This window comes from Asparagus officinalis, chromosome 5, assembly GCF_001876935.1.
Source record: "Asparagus officinalis chromosome 5, Aspof.V1, whole genome shotgun sequence".
Lineage (NCBI taxonomy): Eukaryota > Viridiplantae > Streptophyta > Magnoliopsida > Asparagales > Asparagaceae > Asparagus > Asparagus officinalis.
Genome location: NC_033798.1, coordinates 93,796,999 through 93,817,420, shown reverse-complemented (window position 1 = coordinate 93,817,420; position 20,422 = coordinate 93,796,999). Strand labels below are relative to the sequence as shown.

The following is a 20,422-nucleotide window of genomic DNA, read 5'->3' as shown; positions in this document are numbered from 1 at the left end:
ACTAGGCAATTTGTCTGCATTATCCCAGTTCACTCCATCTTCGAGATGATGGTCCCAATCGTTCGGTCTACTGAGAAACAATCAGGGGTTCAAATAGTTCGGATATGACTCGCATATGATGCTTATTATATCTGTATCCACTTATCAATCTAAGATATAGATATAGATACTGATATTATCCAGATTAGGAAAACTCATATCCATGTCCACTAAACTTAGATATGGATACAGATCATATACACGCAAATGTATATGCAGATATACATTCAGATACAAAACGAATATGAGACATATGCATGTGAATTTTATATAGATCCCAAACATGAAACATATGTGTACCCATACCTAAATTCACTAACATAATATTAACAGAGTAGCATATTCACTGTAATGTGATAAACTAACATTTGGTGGACTATGCCCATAAAATAGTCAACAAGTTAATGATTAATATAAATTATCAAAGGAGAAAGTTTTGGTAGCTGATATTTTGGGTTTAATAATCTTTTTGGGCCATTTTTCGTGTCGTGTCCACTTTTGGGGAGCTTTTTCGAGTGGAAAGTGGCTAAGCACCAAAACGTTTAAGCGTCTGCTTAAGTGCAGTTTTTTAAACGTTGTTCATTAATGATTAATCTAAGGACTAAAGCAATTGTAGCTGTGTGATCAACATGTATTTAGATATTATGAATATGGATCCAGATATTTCACTATGCATCTGTATCCGTAATCATATCCTATTATATATGGATATTAGTAATCATATTTATATCCTAACTAATAAAGACATAGGGCATATCTGCGGATACAGATATTTTTTTGAACCCTTTGGAGAGTGTCCACAATGTCTATATATCTTTTTCATTTCTTAGGTTTCTTTAATATACGTGTATTTTGTCATTTTCTTTTCTTTGAGATTTTGTTTTTTTAATGGTTTTTCTTTCTAATGAGACAACATTACAGGCCTAAAAGTAAATTCACATATATCTGATTTTTTATCCATTAGAGTAGAAAAATGGATACAAAATATCCACATGTACACAATGATCGAGCCACAATTCATAATAGTGATTTGATCTTGAGAGATGACAGTAATATTGGTAAATTCTTGGAGTATTAGCTTCGTTTTAGATTGTTCCTTTGATTCCCTAACACCATCTCCAACTGGGTTTGGCATTTATTATAATTAGTTGAGTAAGGATCTATCTATTTATTAACCAATGGAATACAAGTTGTAGATATTCTACTTGTTGATATATTGAAGGTGGAACTTTCACAATTTCTGAACCATTATGCTTTTGGTATACGCCTGTGAAAGGAAGAGGCAGAACAATAGAGCTCCACTCCTGTATCTATAAACTTTTCTATACTCTATTAATTTGGGTTCCTTTTTTCCTTCATTAATGTCAACCAGCAAAAATTGATGCTAGCTTTTAAGATTTGATGATTTTCCTTGAGCACTAGATGATACTAACGGAGGAACTGTAGTGCTTCTTTTTCATTTCCTTTATTTCCTTCTTTTCCTTTTTGCTCGTACCATATGTAGAGTTGAAATCTTAACAGTTGTAAAATATAGTAAAAATAGAGCAGAGTTCTTCTTTGGTTGGTGCCTACACCGATTAAATTCTTTTTAATCTATGCAATTGCAGACTATTTTGCAATTACCGGCCAATTGGAGAAGGGGTGGAGCTTGAGGTTCAGTAGAGAGAGAGAGAGAGGATCAAGTAGTTTTGGAGAAGAACAAAGAAAGAACATACTAAAGTTTATGCCTCTGCTTCGCTGCAGCTGAACCTGACTCCTGTTTCGAGGACCTTTACTACAGAACGGGAGTGTGGAATTTCACTAAACCAGTACTCTTCTTGACCGAGCGACGCTTTCTTGTAAACGACTAGTATATGGAGACCAACAAAGGTCTTGGGTTTGGGTAACTTCCATCGATCAAGTTATAGAATTCCAAGATGACATATGATACATGTTTCTAACCTGAACAAAACACCTTAAAAGTGTTTCTAATCTGAACAAAGCATGATAGCAGAGATATAACAGTACACAAAATGTTCACTTAAGAAAAGGTAATACATCACAATGATGGTACATATTAAGCTCATCTTCAAGATGAAAAAATGAGATACATTTGCATGATAATGCACCGTGGTAGCTGTTGGCTATTTGAACAATTTCCTAAATCCATTTAGTATAGTTAGGGCTCTTAATTCACCTTTTCTCATGTCCCTCAGCCTTCGTCGCAATATCTGCAATGTATGAAACCATTATTGCCATGACATCTGCAACACATGCTATGAGCGAGACATAGGTGAAAAAACTAAAGGAATCCGATCCAAAAATGAAAATCAAGAAGAAATCGTTCAAAGGCTGAGCCTCCACAATAATATGCAAAAAGAAAATACCCGAATCTAGTGCAAATCAAATTAAGTTTCTGTTTTCCCAATATGCATAATGATTCGAATCAACTGCAAACCAAATGGAGCTTCTGTCTCATACCATTGTGGAAGCGTGTACTCTCCCACACGAGAAGAGACAGCTACCAATATGGAAAAATAACAGATTGTGCAAAATGCAATCGTACAGATCACACAAAATAGAAAAGCACATGTCACTAAAGAATACAGCATTATTCAATGATACCGTCTGTCTAAAGAGGAGAGTAATTTAGTATATCAAAGTTGTTTAAGTACTTACATATTGAGTACGGAATAAGATTCTCCGCTCACTGGTGCACAAGTCTGCCGCTAGCTGCTTCAAAAGTAATTTCCGATTGGTTTGTTTTGCGCTAGTAGTAATTGGATCGAGAGGGCTACCACCCTGCGAAATGCATAAATCATTGTATACGGAGCTTACGCAAGAATTAAGAAGCACAAAAATTATAGTGTATGCTCATGAGCCAAAATGGCATGTATCACTTGACTTATTCATATATTTGCAAAACTTAATACATTAAATGATGAGATAGCCTGAAAGAACAGGATCTGCACTGTGTCTATTTGTTCTGTTTATTCATTAAATGATGAGATAGCCTGAAAGAACAGGATCTGCACTGTATCTGTTCTGTTTATTGACAAATTAGGGGAAATCAAAATTTTAAGGATCAATTGTCAATAGAACCCCCATACCAATTTTTATTGTTGCAGATGACTCCCTAGTGAATTTCTTCTGAGTACTTTTCTATTTGTCAAAAAGACAATTTTCTTATTTCTCTGAGGGTAAAACTAGTCAAAAATTCACTTGGAAGTCTATCTGCAACAATCAAATGTTGAAATTCAGCTGCTTCACACTCATACCAACCCCCACCTGCCTATCTACAACAACTCACCAACCCTATTACTGTTCCACCAACTCAAAACATTGTTGCACTAACCCCTTTGAAGGCTATAAATAGAGGAGAGTGGTGAAGGGTTAGAGCATCGAATAGAGATCCCAGTAGCAAAGAGAGAAAGAGAGAGAGAGAGAGAGAGAGAGAGAGAAAGAGAGTATTTGTATTTGAGAGTATAGTGTGTTTGTACCACTCAAGAAATAATAATAATATATTTCTTAGTGTCCACTACTCCTCTCAACTCAACAAGTGGTATCAGAACCTGAATTAGGGTGCGTGTATTTGCTTACCGTATGCTCTGTGACTGCTACCAAAGGTGGATCCTCCACATCAGAAAATATGTTAGATTATCATTTACCCTTTGAAGGTTACTATTCACGAGCATGGTACTATTCATGAGTATGGTTACTATTTATGAATACGATTACTGTTCATAAGTACGGTTACTGTTTTACGTGAAATAGTAGAAGTTGCAGCTCGTGATAGAAGTAAGACGTCGGGATCCGCTCTCTCCTACGGTGATTCTATCAGCATTCTTGAAGGCCTATTTACAAGGACGATCTCTGGGAGGTTATTAAGGGTGCTAAAACTACAACACCTCGGGAAGCTGGCAAAGCACTAAGAAAGTGGAACATCAAAGCCGGCAAGGCTATGTATGTGCTGAAGATGACAGTAGAAGAAAACCTCGTAGACTATATGCGAGATGCTAGAACTCTGAAGGAGGCATGAGATGTGCTCGCAATACTCTTCTCGAAAGAGAATGATGCTCGACTTCAACTCATGGAGAATCAATTGATGACCTTACAACAGAAGGATCTGACAATCAGTCAGTACTTCAAGCAAGTAAAACCACTCTGTTCAGATATTGCTTAACTAGATCCAGATTCTAAAGTATCCGATGCAAGGATGAGTAGAATAATCATCCACGGTTTGAAACTGAAATATCACGGACTTGTTGCTGCTACACATGGGTGGCCGACTCAACCAACATTATTAGAGTTGGAGAGTTTGCTTGCTACATAGGAAACCCTAGCCAAACAAATGGTCAGCATTTCAATAAAAAGCGAAGATGAAGCACTCTTCAGCAGTAAGGAGAGAGAGAAACCAAGAGGCGCGAGGAAAGAGGAATATGGAAAGGCTGCTCCAAGGAGGCAGTCAGGACAGCCATACACCGATAAAACACAACAGCGTGAGGAGCAAGGTGATCGTCAAGCAAGGAGACCTGACAATAGCTGCTACAACTATAGAAAGAAAAGACACTTTGCTAGAGACTGCCACTACAAGAGGAGGCCTGCAGAGGGCAATGCTGTAACATCGCGCAGATATCAAGATGAAGAAGAAGAATGGTATGCCCAAGCATCCGTGGTCATCATTGAAGATGTACCAGTCGACGAAGACGAGGTTGTTGGTATGACACTAACCTCGATTAAAGAAGAATCTGAGTCCGCATTTGTAGTGATTTCAGATCAAGAAGAAATCAGCTATAATAAAGATTGCATCGTCGATTCTAGCCGTTCAAACCACATGATGGGAGATAAGGGGAAACTTGTCAACATGAAGGAGTATAAAGGCGGCCGAGAAGTTGTGATAGCGAATAATTTGAGATTACCTATCACACACATCGGAAAGACTGTATTTACTCCGCACTACAACCCGAATCAGATACAACTACAAGATGTATACCGTGTATCGGGTATGAAAAAGAATCTTATATCTATTTTCCAATTAACAGTTTCTGAAAATTATGTAGTGTTTGGGCCACAAGATGTAAAAGTCTATCGAAACTTGAAGCTACTAGGAGAACCTATCATGGAGAGACGAAAGGTAGAATCTGTCTATGTGATGTCGGTAAAATCAACATATATAGATAAAGCCAAAAACAATGAGACGGCTGATTTGTGGCATTCTCGGCTTAGCCATGTGAGCTATCACAAGCTTGAAGGATCTTCCACACTTGGATATTCGTGGAGGGACCGTATGCGGAGGTTGTCAGTACGGTAAGACGCATCAATTACCGTATCAGGAGTCACAATTTAGAGCCAAGAAACCTTTAGAGCTTATACGCTCAGATATATTTGGTCGAGTAAAACAACAAATCAATCGGTGAGATGCGGTACATGTCACTTTCATCGACGATTACTCGAGGTATGTATGGGTTGATTTTCTGAAGGAAAAATCCGAAGCACTCTAAATTCAAGCAATTTCGAGAAGAAGTCGAAGGAGAACTCGGCAAGAACATTCATTGCCTACGCACAGACAACGGGGGAGAGCACATATCGAAGGAGTTTTACGATTACCTGAAGCAGCACAAGATTCGGCGACAGCTAACATGCCCAAATACTCCACCGCAGAATGACGTAGCTGAAAGGAAAAATCGTCAACTTGCAGAGATATGTCGAAGCATGCTTCATGCTAAGAACGTACCAGGATGTTTTGGGGCGGAGTGTATGAAGACGGCGGCGCATGTGAACAATCGGCTACCACAACCAAAACTAGAGTTCATGTCACCATTTCAAAAGTTATGGAATACCAACCCAACCGTAAGCCATTTTAGAATTTTCGGTTGTGTATGTTATGTCTTTGTGCCTAATCACTTACGTAACAAATTCGATAAAAGGCTGTAAGATGTATATTGTGGGGTATGATAATAAAAGAAAATGATAAAGATGTTGTGATCCTACAACCGAACGATGCTACACATCAAGGAATGTTGTGTTTGACGAAGCCTCATCTTGGTGGGCCTCATAAGAAGTTGCACTCCTAGACTCTAGTGATCTAGAGGATCAGTTGCAAAAGAAGTTGGGGGAGTCAGGTCAAGAAAAAGGGCTACGTCAATCAGAAAAGACAGAATCAAGCTCTTCAACATCCTCAAAGGAGAATAATAATGGAAAACCGGTGTTTATCAGACAACGCCAGAAGAAGTGCGCTCGAGCCAGATAGAGGACATCGAAGAAGAACCAGTTGAACAATTTCGAAGATCAACAAGACCTAAAAAACCGAATCCTAAGTATGCTAATGCTGCCATTATGAAAGATGTGAAGGAGCCATCTAGCTTCGAGGAAGCATATGAAATTGTTGAATGGAGACAAGCAATGGAGGAAGAAATTCAAGCTCTACAACAGAATCAAATTTGGGAGTTGGTGCCAAATCCCAAAGATGTCAAACCTATCTCCTGCAAATGGGTTTACAAAGTCAAGACTTGACCGGATGGGTCGACTGAGAGATACAAAGCACGCTTGGTGGCTCGAGTATTCTCTCAACAGTATGGACTGAATTATGACGCGACATTCAATCCAGTTGCCAAGATAACAACAGTTCGAGTTCTTCTAGCTCTAGCAACTAGCAAAAGTTGGAAGCTTTGGCAGATGGACGTGAAGAACGCATTTTTACATGGTGAGGTAGATTGAGAGATTTACATGGAGCAACCCATCGGATTTGAGAGCAAGGAAAAGGAAAGATGTGTTTGCAAGCTAAAGAAAGTTCTCTACGGAATAAAGCAAGCTCCGAGAGTTTGGTATGGTAAGATTGATGAGTTTTTAATTCAAAGTGGATACTCTCTTGCTTCTGTAGATTTTAGTTTATTTGTCGAACAGACTGGTAATAGGCTAGCAATCATGTTGGTCTATGTGGATGACTTAATCCTAGCTGGAGACGATGACGCGGAAATCCAAAGAATGAGGACAAATCTCTCGGTCAGGTTTCAAATGAAGGAGCTTGGGAAGCTCAAGCATTTTCTCGAGTTGGAGGTCGACTGAAGGAAGGATGGACCATTCCTGTGCCAAAAAAAATATCCAAAAGACATGCTGCTCAAGTACGGGATGTTCAACTGCAAGTCAATCTCAATACCGATGGAGACAAATCTGAGACTATGTGCACATGAAGGAAAAGATTTGGAAGATCCAACTATGCATCGACAACTATTTGGAAGCTTGATCTATCTAACGATGACAAGATCAAATATTTCATTTGCAGTTGGTGTGATGAGCCGATACATGCAGAAGCCAAAGAAGCCTCGCTTAGAAGCAATCCGAAGGATCCTAAGGTACATCAAGGGTACAGTTAACTATGGTCTCATGTATAAGAAAGGAGAAGAATGTGAGGTCTATGGCTATTGTGATGCTGACTATGCTGGAGATCATGACACTCGAAGGTCTACTACCGTATGCGTGTTTCGTCTTGATTCAGGGGCTATATCTTGGTGTAGCAAAAGACAGTCAATGGTGTCACTGTCAACTATAGAGGCGGAGTACAGATCAGCAACGATGGCAGCTCAGAAAAACACGTGGTTTTTTCAGTTAATGAGAGATCTACATCAGTCCACAGACTACTCAGTAGCTCTACATTGTGATAATCAGTCTGTAATACGATTGGCAGATAATCCAATTTTTCATGCTAGGACGAAACACATTGAAGTACAACATCACTTTCTTCGAGATAAAGTTCTTCAAGAGGAGATTGTAATGAAGCCAATCGGGACAAACAAACAAATAGCTAACATATTCACCAAAGCACTGAGTACTTTAAAGCTTGCAAAATTTCGAAGTCAGCTTGGACTCGTGGATAGAGAAGTCGCTGCTGAGGGGGAGTATTGAAATTCAGTAGCTTCACACTCACACCTACCCCCACTTATCTAGCTACAGTAACTCACCAACCCTATTACTGTTCCACCAACCCAAAACATTATTCCACCAACCCTTTTGAAGGCTATAAATAGAGGAGTGGTGAAGGGTTAGAGCATCGAACAGAGATCACGGTAGCAGAGAGAGAGAAGGATAGAGAGAGAAAGAGAGTATTTGTATTTGAGAGTATAATGTGTTTGTACCACTAAAGAAATAATAACAATATATTTCTTAGTGTCCACCACTCCTCTCAACTCAACATGGAACTATGGGGTCTTTGCACAACTCTCAAACTAAGCCATACAACTGCTCATGAAAGAGTAGACACAGCTCCAATATTTTTAAATAAACTATGTGACTAGAATAGTTAATGCAACCTCTGCACTACAAAGTAATGGCTTCCAAAAAGTAGAAGTCACAAAAAAGAGGAAAAAAGAGCAGAGTTAAAGACATGTTGCAAGAGTTTAAAGCTACCCTTTCTGGTAACAATAAATAGCTAAAATGTCCAGCAAAATTTAACTTACATAATTATAGAAAACCAGAATAATTTAGTGTACTTTGATATGCTTGACTCGCAACAGTCCAAGATGAATTGTAATGTTTGCTCTTCTAATTCTGGATACATTTTTCCTGACTTCCTTTTTCTGGAAGCAGCAGCAGCCAACTATAGAGATAGGAGATTGACAAGAAAGTATTACAATGAGAAAAACAGTTGGAAGTTTTTTTGCAAGAAGCTTGAGAACAATGCACTCGGAATTAACATATTGTATATAAGTGCATGCGTGCGTGCGTGGAAAGAATACCGCAGTCAGTCTTTGAGAAAACACATCGGGTACTAACGCACATTTGATCTTCACTAATTAACATATTGTGTTCAGAAATATCACGTTCACCATAGGAAGTAACACACCTAAGTAGGATTGTGTTGTCAAGGTTCACTCAATTTCATGTTTAGTTTAGAAGCATTAAGCTACTTCTGAAAGTCTCATGGAAAACAGATCATTGACAAGAATAAGATGTGTAAAGTTGTCATTAATTTTTATACACATGATAACAACACAATATTTTCTGGCAGAAATGTTATCAACTGCGTTATCTCAAAAATTCTGGGAGCAAGCGTAGGATAAACTAATCACAATCACATTAAACTTAATCAATATGCACATATATGAGTTAATATATACAGCCTATTTTATTATTGCTACTACTTTAAATCACAGTGCAACATTACCAAACTTTCATCCATGATGGAAAGAGATGATAGATGCATCAGATATATCTGTACTGGAGACATCTCATTTTGCAAAGTTCATTGCACGAGATATGGAGAGACTTAATGACACAACTACTTATCCTAAAATTCTAAGAATGAAGATGCACATAGCAGAAGTATGGCCCACAAATATACAAGCAACCCAAGAGAACATATGATATTGCAGAAATAACCAAAAATCAGCATGACAAGGCATATACAAAAAGCAAGAGACTGTTTTAGGGTACAACAATGCAGAAGGTCCAAAGGATAGCTGATATTTTGACATTTCGGTATTTAGATGCCATGACAGAAAGGTCAGTGATGCAGACAAACAAGTAGCAGAGAAAGTTGGATCGAATCAACAACTGGATTATCATTTAGACATGAAGATAATGATGTCAGATTTCATGTGAAACAACCAATTTAACAACACCAGAAAACTACATCTTGGACTGTCATTAATGTAACTACATGCAAAATGTAAACTAACAACATAAAGTTCTATCTTCTTAGTAGATTACTAGATTGAAATACAATTGTAAGCCAACAAGAGATTCCACTTATAAAATACAGCATCATATTTAACTTGAAAACTACTATCATGACTGAAATTATGCTAGTTTTTCCCCCTTGCATCATTACTCCTTCATGCATGAAACCTCATGACAGGAATAAATTACACTTTTTAGTGTGAATTTTTTTTCTCATATACAGGCATCCAACACAAGATGTACTTAAAGAATAGGTAACACATGAGATTAGATCTGGGAAAATCACTAAAATTTAAAGTTCCATTTCTACTATATATGGCACAATTATACTCTTGTACTTAAATTTTCCCAAGAAAGGCGTTGTCAAACAGGAAACAAGTTCGCAAATCTATCAAATTAACGAACCTCATCAAATTTTTGACTCATATCTGGTGGGCTGACAACAAGGTAGGCATATGCCATCATTTCCAATGGCCAGCCAGTGATCTGCAAAGGAAACCTTTGAGGCCTGCCAACGTTGAAAAATAATTAATAAGTTTTTCAAGAACTTAAATTTCCTTCATGATCATAATAAAGTATCAAATATATAGTAGCATCATATCGTTCTATCATCACTTTAAGAATTAAAAATTAGAATTTTTTTTCAGTTTACATGAATTTACTATTTTATACAGTAGAAGAACCCGTAAGAAAACATCTTAGAAATTATTAAAAGGGATGTTATCATAATCTACTTTATGATCATGAATTACAAAGTTTGAAATTTCTTTTCAAGATTTTCATCCTTGTGTACCTCCTCCATTTGGGTTGCCATAGTATGCCGGTATAGTAAAATACTGATACTGCAAAATTTTCTATAACATATGGATCAGATAAATTACATGAGTAAGCATGTTGTCATTTTCACTCATAATCAGGATCTAGAAGTCTGATTCTGAAGGAGGCATTTGAAGTCTATGCTGAAACAATTGGATGCACAAAATAGTATATCTGCTTTCATCTTCTTTGATAATGAAAAATATTGGCAGCACTTTATTTTTCTAAAATAATTCAAATGAGAGGAACTCAAAGAGGCATTGAGCTAGTATTAATTAATTATATCTTTTCAAGGAATAAGATTGCAAGATTTAAAATGATGTCGCAAGAATGCATATCTTTAATATCCGACAAAAAGATCCTAATGGCAGGGTAGATTTGAATAGCATAATTTTTTTTTAAGATTAAGGCTAGGTTTGATAGGGGGTTTGAGGAAAGAAAGTGAGGTAAGGTGAGTTGCAATGAGGTGAATGGATGGACATCTCTCCTAGCCTTGAGGGAGAGTGAGGGGAGGTGGATCTTTTAATGGTTCACTTTCTCTCTCCTCTTGTGTCCTCCCAGTTTGGGAGGATTTTTCTCCCTCTAGATTTCTAGTTCATTTTACATTCCTTATCTCACCTAACCTCACCTCACCTCACCTTCTAAAAACCCCCTACCAATGGAGATTTTTAGTTTTGTCCCTCACCTCCCCATGCTTCCCCTCCTACCAAACTAAAGCCTAAAACCACAACCCTTGGTAAAATTATACACCATCTACAAGATTCTTGTGCAGAACTCATTCAGGCACCAATTGCACAAGAATGGTTTTTCAAGTGTCTAAGGAATATGGAAGTTTAATTTAAGAGGGGATAATTGGACCAAGTTCGAATACATAGACATTTTCTAGCACATGAAAGCTTTCCTCTACAGTTTTCACATGCAGTTCAAAACATCTAGTACAATTAATTCTATATATAGCAAACAGTGATTTCTAGAGAATGCTTTGATCATTTTGTATGACATTGGCTTTGTGGTAGATAATTTTCTAGACTTTCATGTTCTTAATTAGGCACTAAATTAAGCTCAGCATACAGCTGTAATTCTATGGAAAGTTTAGAACTCACGATGACAAACCATGCTTTTGCAAGGCTTCTAACTTCTCTTTATAGCATTTGTCAGATTTATCAAGAGACATAGACAACTCAACCGAATCGTTGGGATTCGTACCCTCCTTCGGAACAAAACCATATGAAAGCAATAGTTCTCCATTTGATTTCTTTCCATAAGAGATAAACACCTGTAAAAATAGGAGAGCAACGTGTAAAAGAAGAGCACAGAATCATTATGCTCAGAGTTTAAGACTATGGCTGACAAATATAAAATAAAGGACAACGTAAGCTTTGGGAATTATGTTTTACAGTTACCAGTGTCCTAAATAATATAAGTTCATTCAAAAATTTATTTTCCTTATTTGCAAGCCACATTTATTATTATCAGCATCTCTCTCACATTTACAAAATCTGAACTGCATAAAACTAATGCCATAGTGATGCAGAATGCAGGCATAGCGATCTGTTGAGTTTGATTATTTGGGTGAAAATAAAAAATAATAAAAATGGAAATTGTGCTCTTCATTTAAGAATAAAAAAGATGCAAATGTGGGCCTCACACCGGGCACCTCACATGCCTAATACCAAACATTCTTCTGTCCTTCCCTCAAATGAAAAAGCACATCATTATTTACAGAAGTAAAAAATCCTAATCCTAACTAATGGATAATATCAAATCACACATCCTAACAAATAGCAGATTCATTCCTAACTAAACAACAAACTCAAGTCTAAATCTCAACTAAAAAAATCAAATTTTTTAGAAAAAAATCCTAATGTGATCTTCATCAAATCTTTTGAAAGACTCAAATCTGAATCTGTCCCGCATCAATGGAGTTACTGTGAATTGAAGTCGCAGATATTTTGGTGCCTTATGTAAGGTTTGGCCTAAGTTCAGGAATTTAGCCGCTGTTTATACTTAAAATAAAGTCTCAGAGTTCCTTTCTTTCTGCACACCCTTCCAGTTAAATCCTGATAAATATTATATTACTGATAACTGGACTAAGAATAGTATATATTCTTTTAATTCCTCCATCATTTCTAGTTGTTTGGGATGCAAGTGCCCTCATGTCAATATGATTAGGTGAAAATGCGGTCTCAAAGGGTATAGCACCTATACAGATTAAGCTTTTGTATCAGGTTATATGTGAAGGAGAAGCTTCCTGAAAGAATGTTATGAAGAGAAAAGTTGTGTTGAGAGAGTTGTTTATTCCTTATTGTGCCACATTGGTAGGAACGTACTCTTTTGTTTCTCTAAATACTATAAATAACATCCACGAGAAAACTAATGATCTCTCTAGTGTTTTTATATTAACATGGAATCAGAGCCGCCCTCTCTTCTCTCCTCTCTCCAATTTTCTAAACTCTAGCCGCCACCTTCCACCCCTCTCAAATCCTAGCCGCCACCTCCCAAACCCTAGCTGTCACCTTCTATCCCTCTCAAACCCTAGCCGCCACCCACCAACATCAAACTCTAATCCTTTGCCCTCAACCACCACCACTTCTGACCACATATTGTTCCGTGGCTACTGTTCATCGGTGATACTATTCATCCACCCCAGATCAGATCCAGCCGGAACCTCTTCTCTCATGTTAACTTCGACCTCCCAATTCAGTAATCCCTACTTCCTTGTTCATTAACCCTCAACTTTGGCGCAAAATAAAAGAAACTTTTCGGATCTGTACACCCTAGATCCAAAACAGTGAAAAAATGTGTTAAGCTAATCATTTGGCTTAATCAACTAAACATTCATAAATCTTGAGCTAATCATTCAACTTACTAACTATCTTCATAAATCTTCAGCTAATCATTTAGCTTAACCAATTAGATCTTTCTAGATCTTAAGCTAATCATTTAGCTTCATCTTACGATCAGTCGTTAATAATCTTTTTGAGATAAGCGATATGTCATTCTCTCGAAAGACCAACTTTGCAGGATAGTTTCACTTGGTGAATTGATTACTTGTGATGGTTAGTTGTTGTGGCTTGATTACTTGGTGTGATTACTTGTTGATGATCTGTTTGTTGAAAATTAATATATTTCTGGGTGAGGTTGATAGTTATTTGCTAGGAGATTACTAATTGAAGAATCTTATTTGCAGTGTTGATAGCATCCTCCGGTGATTCTGCTATTTCGGTGGATGAGAGAGTTAAGATGAAGACCCGCATAGAGGTGCTCTCCAGCAAGATCACTGATCAGAAATTGAATGGGTCTAATTACCTACTTTGGAAGCAACTTATCTGAGTTTATGTTTCAGGTAGGAGAAATGATCATCTTATAGATGACCCTCCATGCCAGTTACTGCCTCTTGGAAGCTGGATGACACTAGTCTACTTCATCTAATTTGGAATAACATGGAACCATAGGTCCTTCAGCTAGCAATTCACTATAATACTATGAAATAGGCATGGAAGTTCTTGAAGCAATTGTAAATGTCGTGGACAAGCTAATCGGGTGTATGACGTCATGCAAGAGTTATTTCAGAGCAAGATGGACGAGCACAGTCAGACGTTTAAGAAGCATTATGGCAGCTTCAATCGCCTCGCAGAGGAGTTGAGATAGATTTTTCCCATTACGATGAACGTTCAGAGAAGATGCAAAACCAGTAGGATCAACTGATGGTATTCACCTTCATTAGTTCTCTTTCACAGTATTATGATTTAGCATGAGCACAGATTATTGGGAGCTTTACTATACATTCCTTAGCAGAGACATTATTTTTTGAGATCAGCAGTGCAAGCAGCTCATATAAGTACCATAACAGAGTTTGCCAACAAGTCTGTTCTCCCCACAAAGTAGACAGTCGAGAGGTTAGTCATGATGGAGGCTGCTTTGGTGGATGTAGGACTCTTTGGAGTATATGGGGGACGAAGTGATAATCCACGAGGAGTTATAAGGGAGGGTTCATTTGATTCCTCTATTATTGTAAGGAACCAGATCACATGAAATTTCATTGTCCTTAGCTACAGGGAAAACAACCTCAGAGTGCACATGTGACTACACATGAGTCCCATAGATGATGATACTTGTCGCAAGCTTGAGCAATTTCAGCTACAGTTATTGTAACAATTCCAAAAGACACAATCCTTTCCTACTACAGTTACACTTGCCCAGTTAGGTAAACTCACTGTTTATCTTACATCGTCATCGTCTCATACTTAGGTTATAGATTTAGGGGCAATTGATCATATGACTGGGAACCAAAATATATTATCCTCCTGCACACCTACCACCTTCTTTTCTTCAATAGTATTAGCTGATGGATCCGCTACACTTGTAAAAGGTATTGGATCTAACTACATTAATACTATTCCACTTTCACCCTTGCTATATCTTCTCATTTTTTATTTAATCTCTTATCTGTCAGCAAGATTACTAAACATTAAATTGTATGGTAATATTTTTTTCCTACACATTGTCTTTTTTAGTGAATTGGGATAAGGAAGACGATTGGCACTAGACGTGTGCGGAACGGCTTGTATGAGCTGGACTTTGCCCCAGCCTAGGTGGCTTGTATTAGTTATACATCAGCCTTTGTTGAACATTGTCGGTTTGATCATCCCCTTTTTTTGATTTTTAAAACTTTTATTTCAATTTTGAATCATGTTGAGTCCTTAGAGTGTGAGTCGTATCAACTCGAAAAACATCAACAGGTGTCTTACCCCAGTCACGTCAATAAGAGGACTAGTAACCCCTTAGACTTAGTGCATTCGAATATATGGGGGTCTTGTTCTGTTCCATCCAAACTCGATTTCTAATATTTTGTTAGTTTTGTGGATAACTTTTCTCGCATGGCATGGATCTACTTGCTAAAAAATCGTTTGAATGTGTTTCTCCCTCTTTAGAGTTTTTATGCTGAGGTTAAAAATTAGTTTTATAATACCATTAAAACTTTAAGAACAAATAACGTTAAGGATTATTTTGATAGCTCCTTCACAAATATTTGGAAGACAATGAAATTTTACATCAGCCATTTAGTACTTACACACCTCAACAAAATGGGGTGGCTAAGCACAATAACAGGCACTTACTAGAAATTGCTAAGACCTTAATAATCCATCGTCAAGTTCCAAAATAGTTTTAGGGAGATGCCATTTTGACAGCTTGCTACCTAATCAATAGCTTACCCTCATCTATCTTACAGAACAAAACTCTGACCTCTCTTATATCCAACTAAAGACGCTTTTTATTTACCTCCTAAGATCTTTTGGTCTCTATGTTTTATTCACAATCACAGTTCTTAACGGCCGAAATTAGATTCAAAATCTCTTGGGGTATTTTTCTTAGATATTCTAAGACTCAAAAGGGTACATATATTGATGTCCCTTCTCGAATCAGTATATTGTTTCAGCCGATGTTACCTTCTTTGAGAATAAACTAGGACATGTTGTCCTTGATAAATGCTTAGACCCTCCCAATGACAATGACTACAAGTCACTACATTATAGTTCGGGAAATCACTATCAATGTTCTTTCCAAGGCTGATGTACAACCTGGTCTACCATCTAAGTTTGTGAAACCAATTTAGGTTTATACAAGATGTACTACTCCATAACCTGAGCCATCGTTCAAATCCACATAAGAGCCTGATATACTAGCAAGTCAAAATGTGCCCGTACATCTTAGTGCTCAGCCTAGTAATGATCTTCCCATTGCCCCTTGAAAAAGTAAGAAAGCTTATTCTCGGAGTTCTCAGTATCCTCGTAAACAATACACACTATGTTTCTAACTTTTCGTTATCTCCATCACATTACTATTTCATATCTTTTTTAGATTCTTATTGGGTTTCCAAGAATTTGTCAGAAGCTCTAACCCAGGTTGGACGACGGCAATGCAAGAAGAGATGATGGCTTTAGAGCGAAATGAGACTTGGGATCTTGTTTCACTATAACCAGGGAAGAAAGCGGTTGCCTGCAAATGAGTGTATGTTGTAAAAGTAAATCCAGATAGCTCTCTCACCTCAAAGCTTAACTAGCTGCGAAGGGATATTAACAGATCTATGACCTTGATTATATCGATACCTTCTCTCTTGTAGCTAAGATGTTTGTCCGCATTCTTATTTCGCTTGCTGCTCGTTATCATTGGTCACTACATCAGTTGGATATTAAAAATGTATTCCTTAACAACATTCTTGATGACAAAGTTTATACGGAGCAATCACTAGGTTTTGTTGCTCAAAGGGAGTGTGATTGTGGCAAGGTTTGCAAGTTAAAAAAAGACCTCTACGACTTGAAGCAATGTCCGAGGGCTTGGTTCAGATATTTTGCAACAGTTTTCTGGACCTTCGGTCTTCATCAAGCTCAGAAAAACCACTCGGTTTTCTAGAGATTTTATGGTAGGAAGCAGATCCTTTTGAGTGTACATGTTGACGACATTGTGATCAGTGGCGACCATGCATAAGGCATTAGTCATTTGAAGAAGTATCTATAGCAACAATTTCAAACTAAGGTCCTTGAATCCTTAAATTATATTCTAGGTATCGAGGTGGCTAGATCGAAGAAGGGAATTCTCTTATCTCAGAGAAAGTATATGCTTGATAGGTTGCTAAATGCTAGGATATTAGAATGCAAGGGCATTGACTTGCCTATATATGACAAGGCCAAACTACTACCAACTCAGGCAGAGTTACTGGAGCATACTGAAAAATATAGAAAGTCATGAGACCAAATATTATATTTTCCATTAGTGTAGTTAGTTTCTCTTGGCACCTAGAAAACCTTATATGGAAGCTGTGAAGAGGATTCTTTTGTATCTCAAGAAAACTCAAGGAAATGGAGTACTCTATTCAGATAGGGATCACACCAGTTGCAGGATTCTCAGATGTAGATTGGACAAATCAGACGGTCAACTACTGGGTATTGTGTTTCTTGAAGAATATCATGGAAGAATAACAAAAAGAGTGTAGCCTCTCGATCTACAGCTGAGTCTAAGTATCGACCCATGGCGAATTTGACTTGCGAGCTGATATGGGTTAGAAATATATTAACAGAGATTGGTTATCCACTGGAGTATCCATGAGCTTGTATGGAGATAACAAGACATCCATTCACATAGCTAAGAACCCAGTGTTTCATGAAAGGATAAAACATATAAAGATTGAGTGCTACTTGATTCGTAAGAAAATGGAAAAGGGAATCATTAGAGCCAAGCATATATAATCAGAACATCAACTTGCAGATATTCTCACAAAACTTCTTGGGTGAACATGAGTGAATTTTATTTATAATAAGCTGGACATATATGATATGTATGCTCAGCTTGAGGGTGAGTTCTGAGGTGTTTATTTCTTATTGTTTGGTCCCACATTGATTAGGAACAAACTCTTTTGTTTCTCTAACCACTACAAATAACATACAAAAGAGAGCTAGTGATCTTTTTAGGGTTTTCACATTAACAAGTTGAATAATGGAATTTCATATAACAGGTAAAATAGCAAAGAAACCTCTATCCACCAATACATAGAAAGAATATATGTCGAAATAATTTCTAAACCCTATTGACTATCAACACACAACTTCATCAATACAGAGCGTGATAGTGCAACGAACCCAAGTTACACAAATACGGGTTCGAGTGCAGTTATAGGAACGAGAACAGAAAATAAATTTGTAAAATGTAGGGTACGGGGACACGACTACACATATATGTATATATGATAATAATTTACATTAGATCAGTATTAGTTTTTCATTTCACGAGCTATGAAATCAAATTCCTGTAACAATTATATGTTTCTTTTTAACATAGATCGATAAATTAGAAAATTGCTCGTCTTTTAACTTGATATTCCAGAGAACCTTTATATTCATAGTTTTGAACTAGGTACAGGCTAAAATGAATTCAACTTATGTCCAACGATTTCAAAGATTGCATGTGAAGTGTAAGACATACATCCAAGAAGTGAAGTGTAAGACATACATCCAAGAAGTATATGAGTGTTTTAAATTAAGACATGTATTATGTAATTGAGTACAAATTCGACTAAGTGTCCACAATATCGAAGGAGTATCCACTGAAGTTCCCATGTTGGGTACAGATACGACATGGGTATTGCTCCAAATAGAAGTCCCAAGCAACATAGCAAAGAGCTATTTACTTGTTTTTCAAATTTGATAAGAGACAAAATGAGAAAATTTGTTCAGTGTTCCTAAGAGGATGCGCAATATCGAAGGAGTGTCCACTGAAGTTCCCATGTTGGGTATGGGCACGACATGGGTATTGCTCCAAATAGAAGTACCCAAGCAACATAGCAAAGACCTATTTACTTGTTTTTCAAATTTGATAAGAGTGCAAAAGGGAAAATTTGTTCAGTTTTCCTAAGAGGATGCGCAATATCGAAGGAGTGTCCACTGAAGTTCCCATGTTGGGTACGGGTACGACATGGGTATTGCTCCAAATAGAAGTACCCAAGCAAACTTAGCAAAGAGCTATTTACTTGTTTTTCAAATTTGATAAGAGTCCAAAAGGGAAAAATTGTTCAGTGTTCCTAAGAGGATGGTTTGGAATTTTAATCCACAATAGAATTACAAGTATGACCCAACATTATATATTCTGTAAGAAGAAAAAGAAAAGGAGTATGCACATGAAAATTGCTCCTGCAAGATAGCTATATTCTAAAAAAATTCGTTTCTGCACCATCATTGTTGATAGCATATGATTTCCACTTACAACTAAGTAAAATAAACAGAGAATTACCTGCTCACCTGGTTGATAAGACCTGTCAGTTGTAAAAACTACCCCCATTGATGACTTGTCAAAGTCCAAAAATGTCTCCACCTAGATGACATAGTTGAGATATATCTGATCAAAGCTTCTATTGATGAAAAAGGAAACAAGTTCCAACAAACTTAGGTTAGAGTATAATTTGTCAGTATACTAGATCACAAGAGATCTTGAACAAAATAGGAATGAAGAGCTATATAAAAAATGTGTTTCTAACAAATTATGAAATCATATTTACTACTTCAAAGTAACATTTTTCAGAAAAGGTTGTGATAAGAACTCTTAAGGGATTAAGTTAATTTCATAAGTTCAGGGTGTCATGAAGAAAACCAAATGAACTTGTCATACAAAAGGACGTTATCTGGTTTTCCTGATAGAACTCGATTTGCTTGTAAATCGCACAAAATAAGTTAACCTTGGTGTAAATTACCAAAGTAATCATTAATTTGGTTTTCCTGATAAAGCATATTTCAAAGTAACTAGAGGTAAAACCTTCTGAAGGGAAGCATATTTAATTCAAGAGGGGATATGCAATTTATAAAAAGCAAATGAGTATATATGCTGGAATCTTCATGTTACGCAAGTCTGATAAAGAAATTTATATCTGAAAAAAGTTCTGATGATAATTCAATTAAACAATAACATCCTTGGTGAGGCAATAACAGAGAACGAAGATTGTCAGCGATTAGAACTCCGAAAAGAAAACAAGATATGATCTGAAATTGTGTTGAATTGAATTACTTTCTGTACCCTTTATACAGTTGCATATTTATGAACCACTGAATTTAAACGTTTTGAATTACCATAGATTTCTTCTTATATTCAATACGAAAAGCAGACTTTGATCCTCAATTCTTAAGAAAATTAGTTAAAAAAAAAGGAGTACCTCAGAGCTATGGTTTAGCATATCTGCCCAAGGAACTAATGCCACTTTTCCATCCATCGATGGCAGACGGACCTGTATGTCAAAGATCATAATCCATCAATATTATATTTCTATCTCTTTTTTCAGATAATATATTCACAATAAGAACATGAGACAGTATAAAAAAATCCAATCTGCAGTAAATTTAATGCAAAAATAATCTGAAATTGGTAGCTC

At 36.9% G+C, this 20,422-nt stretch overlaps 1 protein-coding gene across 2 annotated transcripts in view; it reads right to left on the bottom strand.

Annotated features, from left to right (window-relative positions):
- LOC109840213 (ribulose-1,5 bisphosphate carboxylase/oxygenase large subunit N-methyltransferase, chloroplastic-like) overlaps positions 2,038–20,422 on the bottom strand; it is a 19,346-nt gene continuing 961 nt past the window's right edge. The window contains exons 5-11 of one of the 2 annotated variants that reach the window (XM_020408769.1): positions 20,207–20,278; positions 19,294–19,374; positions 11,613–11,785; positions 10,099–10,201; positions 8,490–8,611; positions 2,698–2,824; positions 2,038–2,249 (exon numbers count right to left, since the gene is read on the bottom strand). In XM_020408769.1, coding sequence (XP_020264358.1) covers positions 2,163–2,249; positions 2,698–2,824; positions 8,490–8,611; positions 10,099–10,201; positions 11,613–11,785; positions 19,294–19,374; positions 20,207–20,278 — 765 coding nt within the window. In that variant the 3' untranslated portion in view covers positions 2,038–2,162. Of the gene's footprint in view, positions 2,250–2,697; positions 2,829–8,489; positions 8,612–10,098; positions 10,202–11,612; positions 11,786–19,293; positions 19,375–20,206; positions 20,279–20,422 lie in introns of both variants that reach the window. The other variant, XM_020408768.1, reaches the window with a different exon arrangement.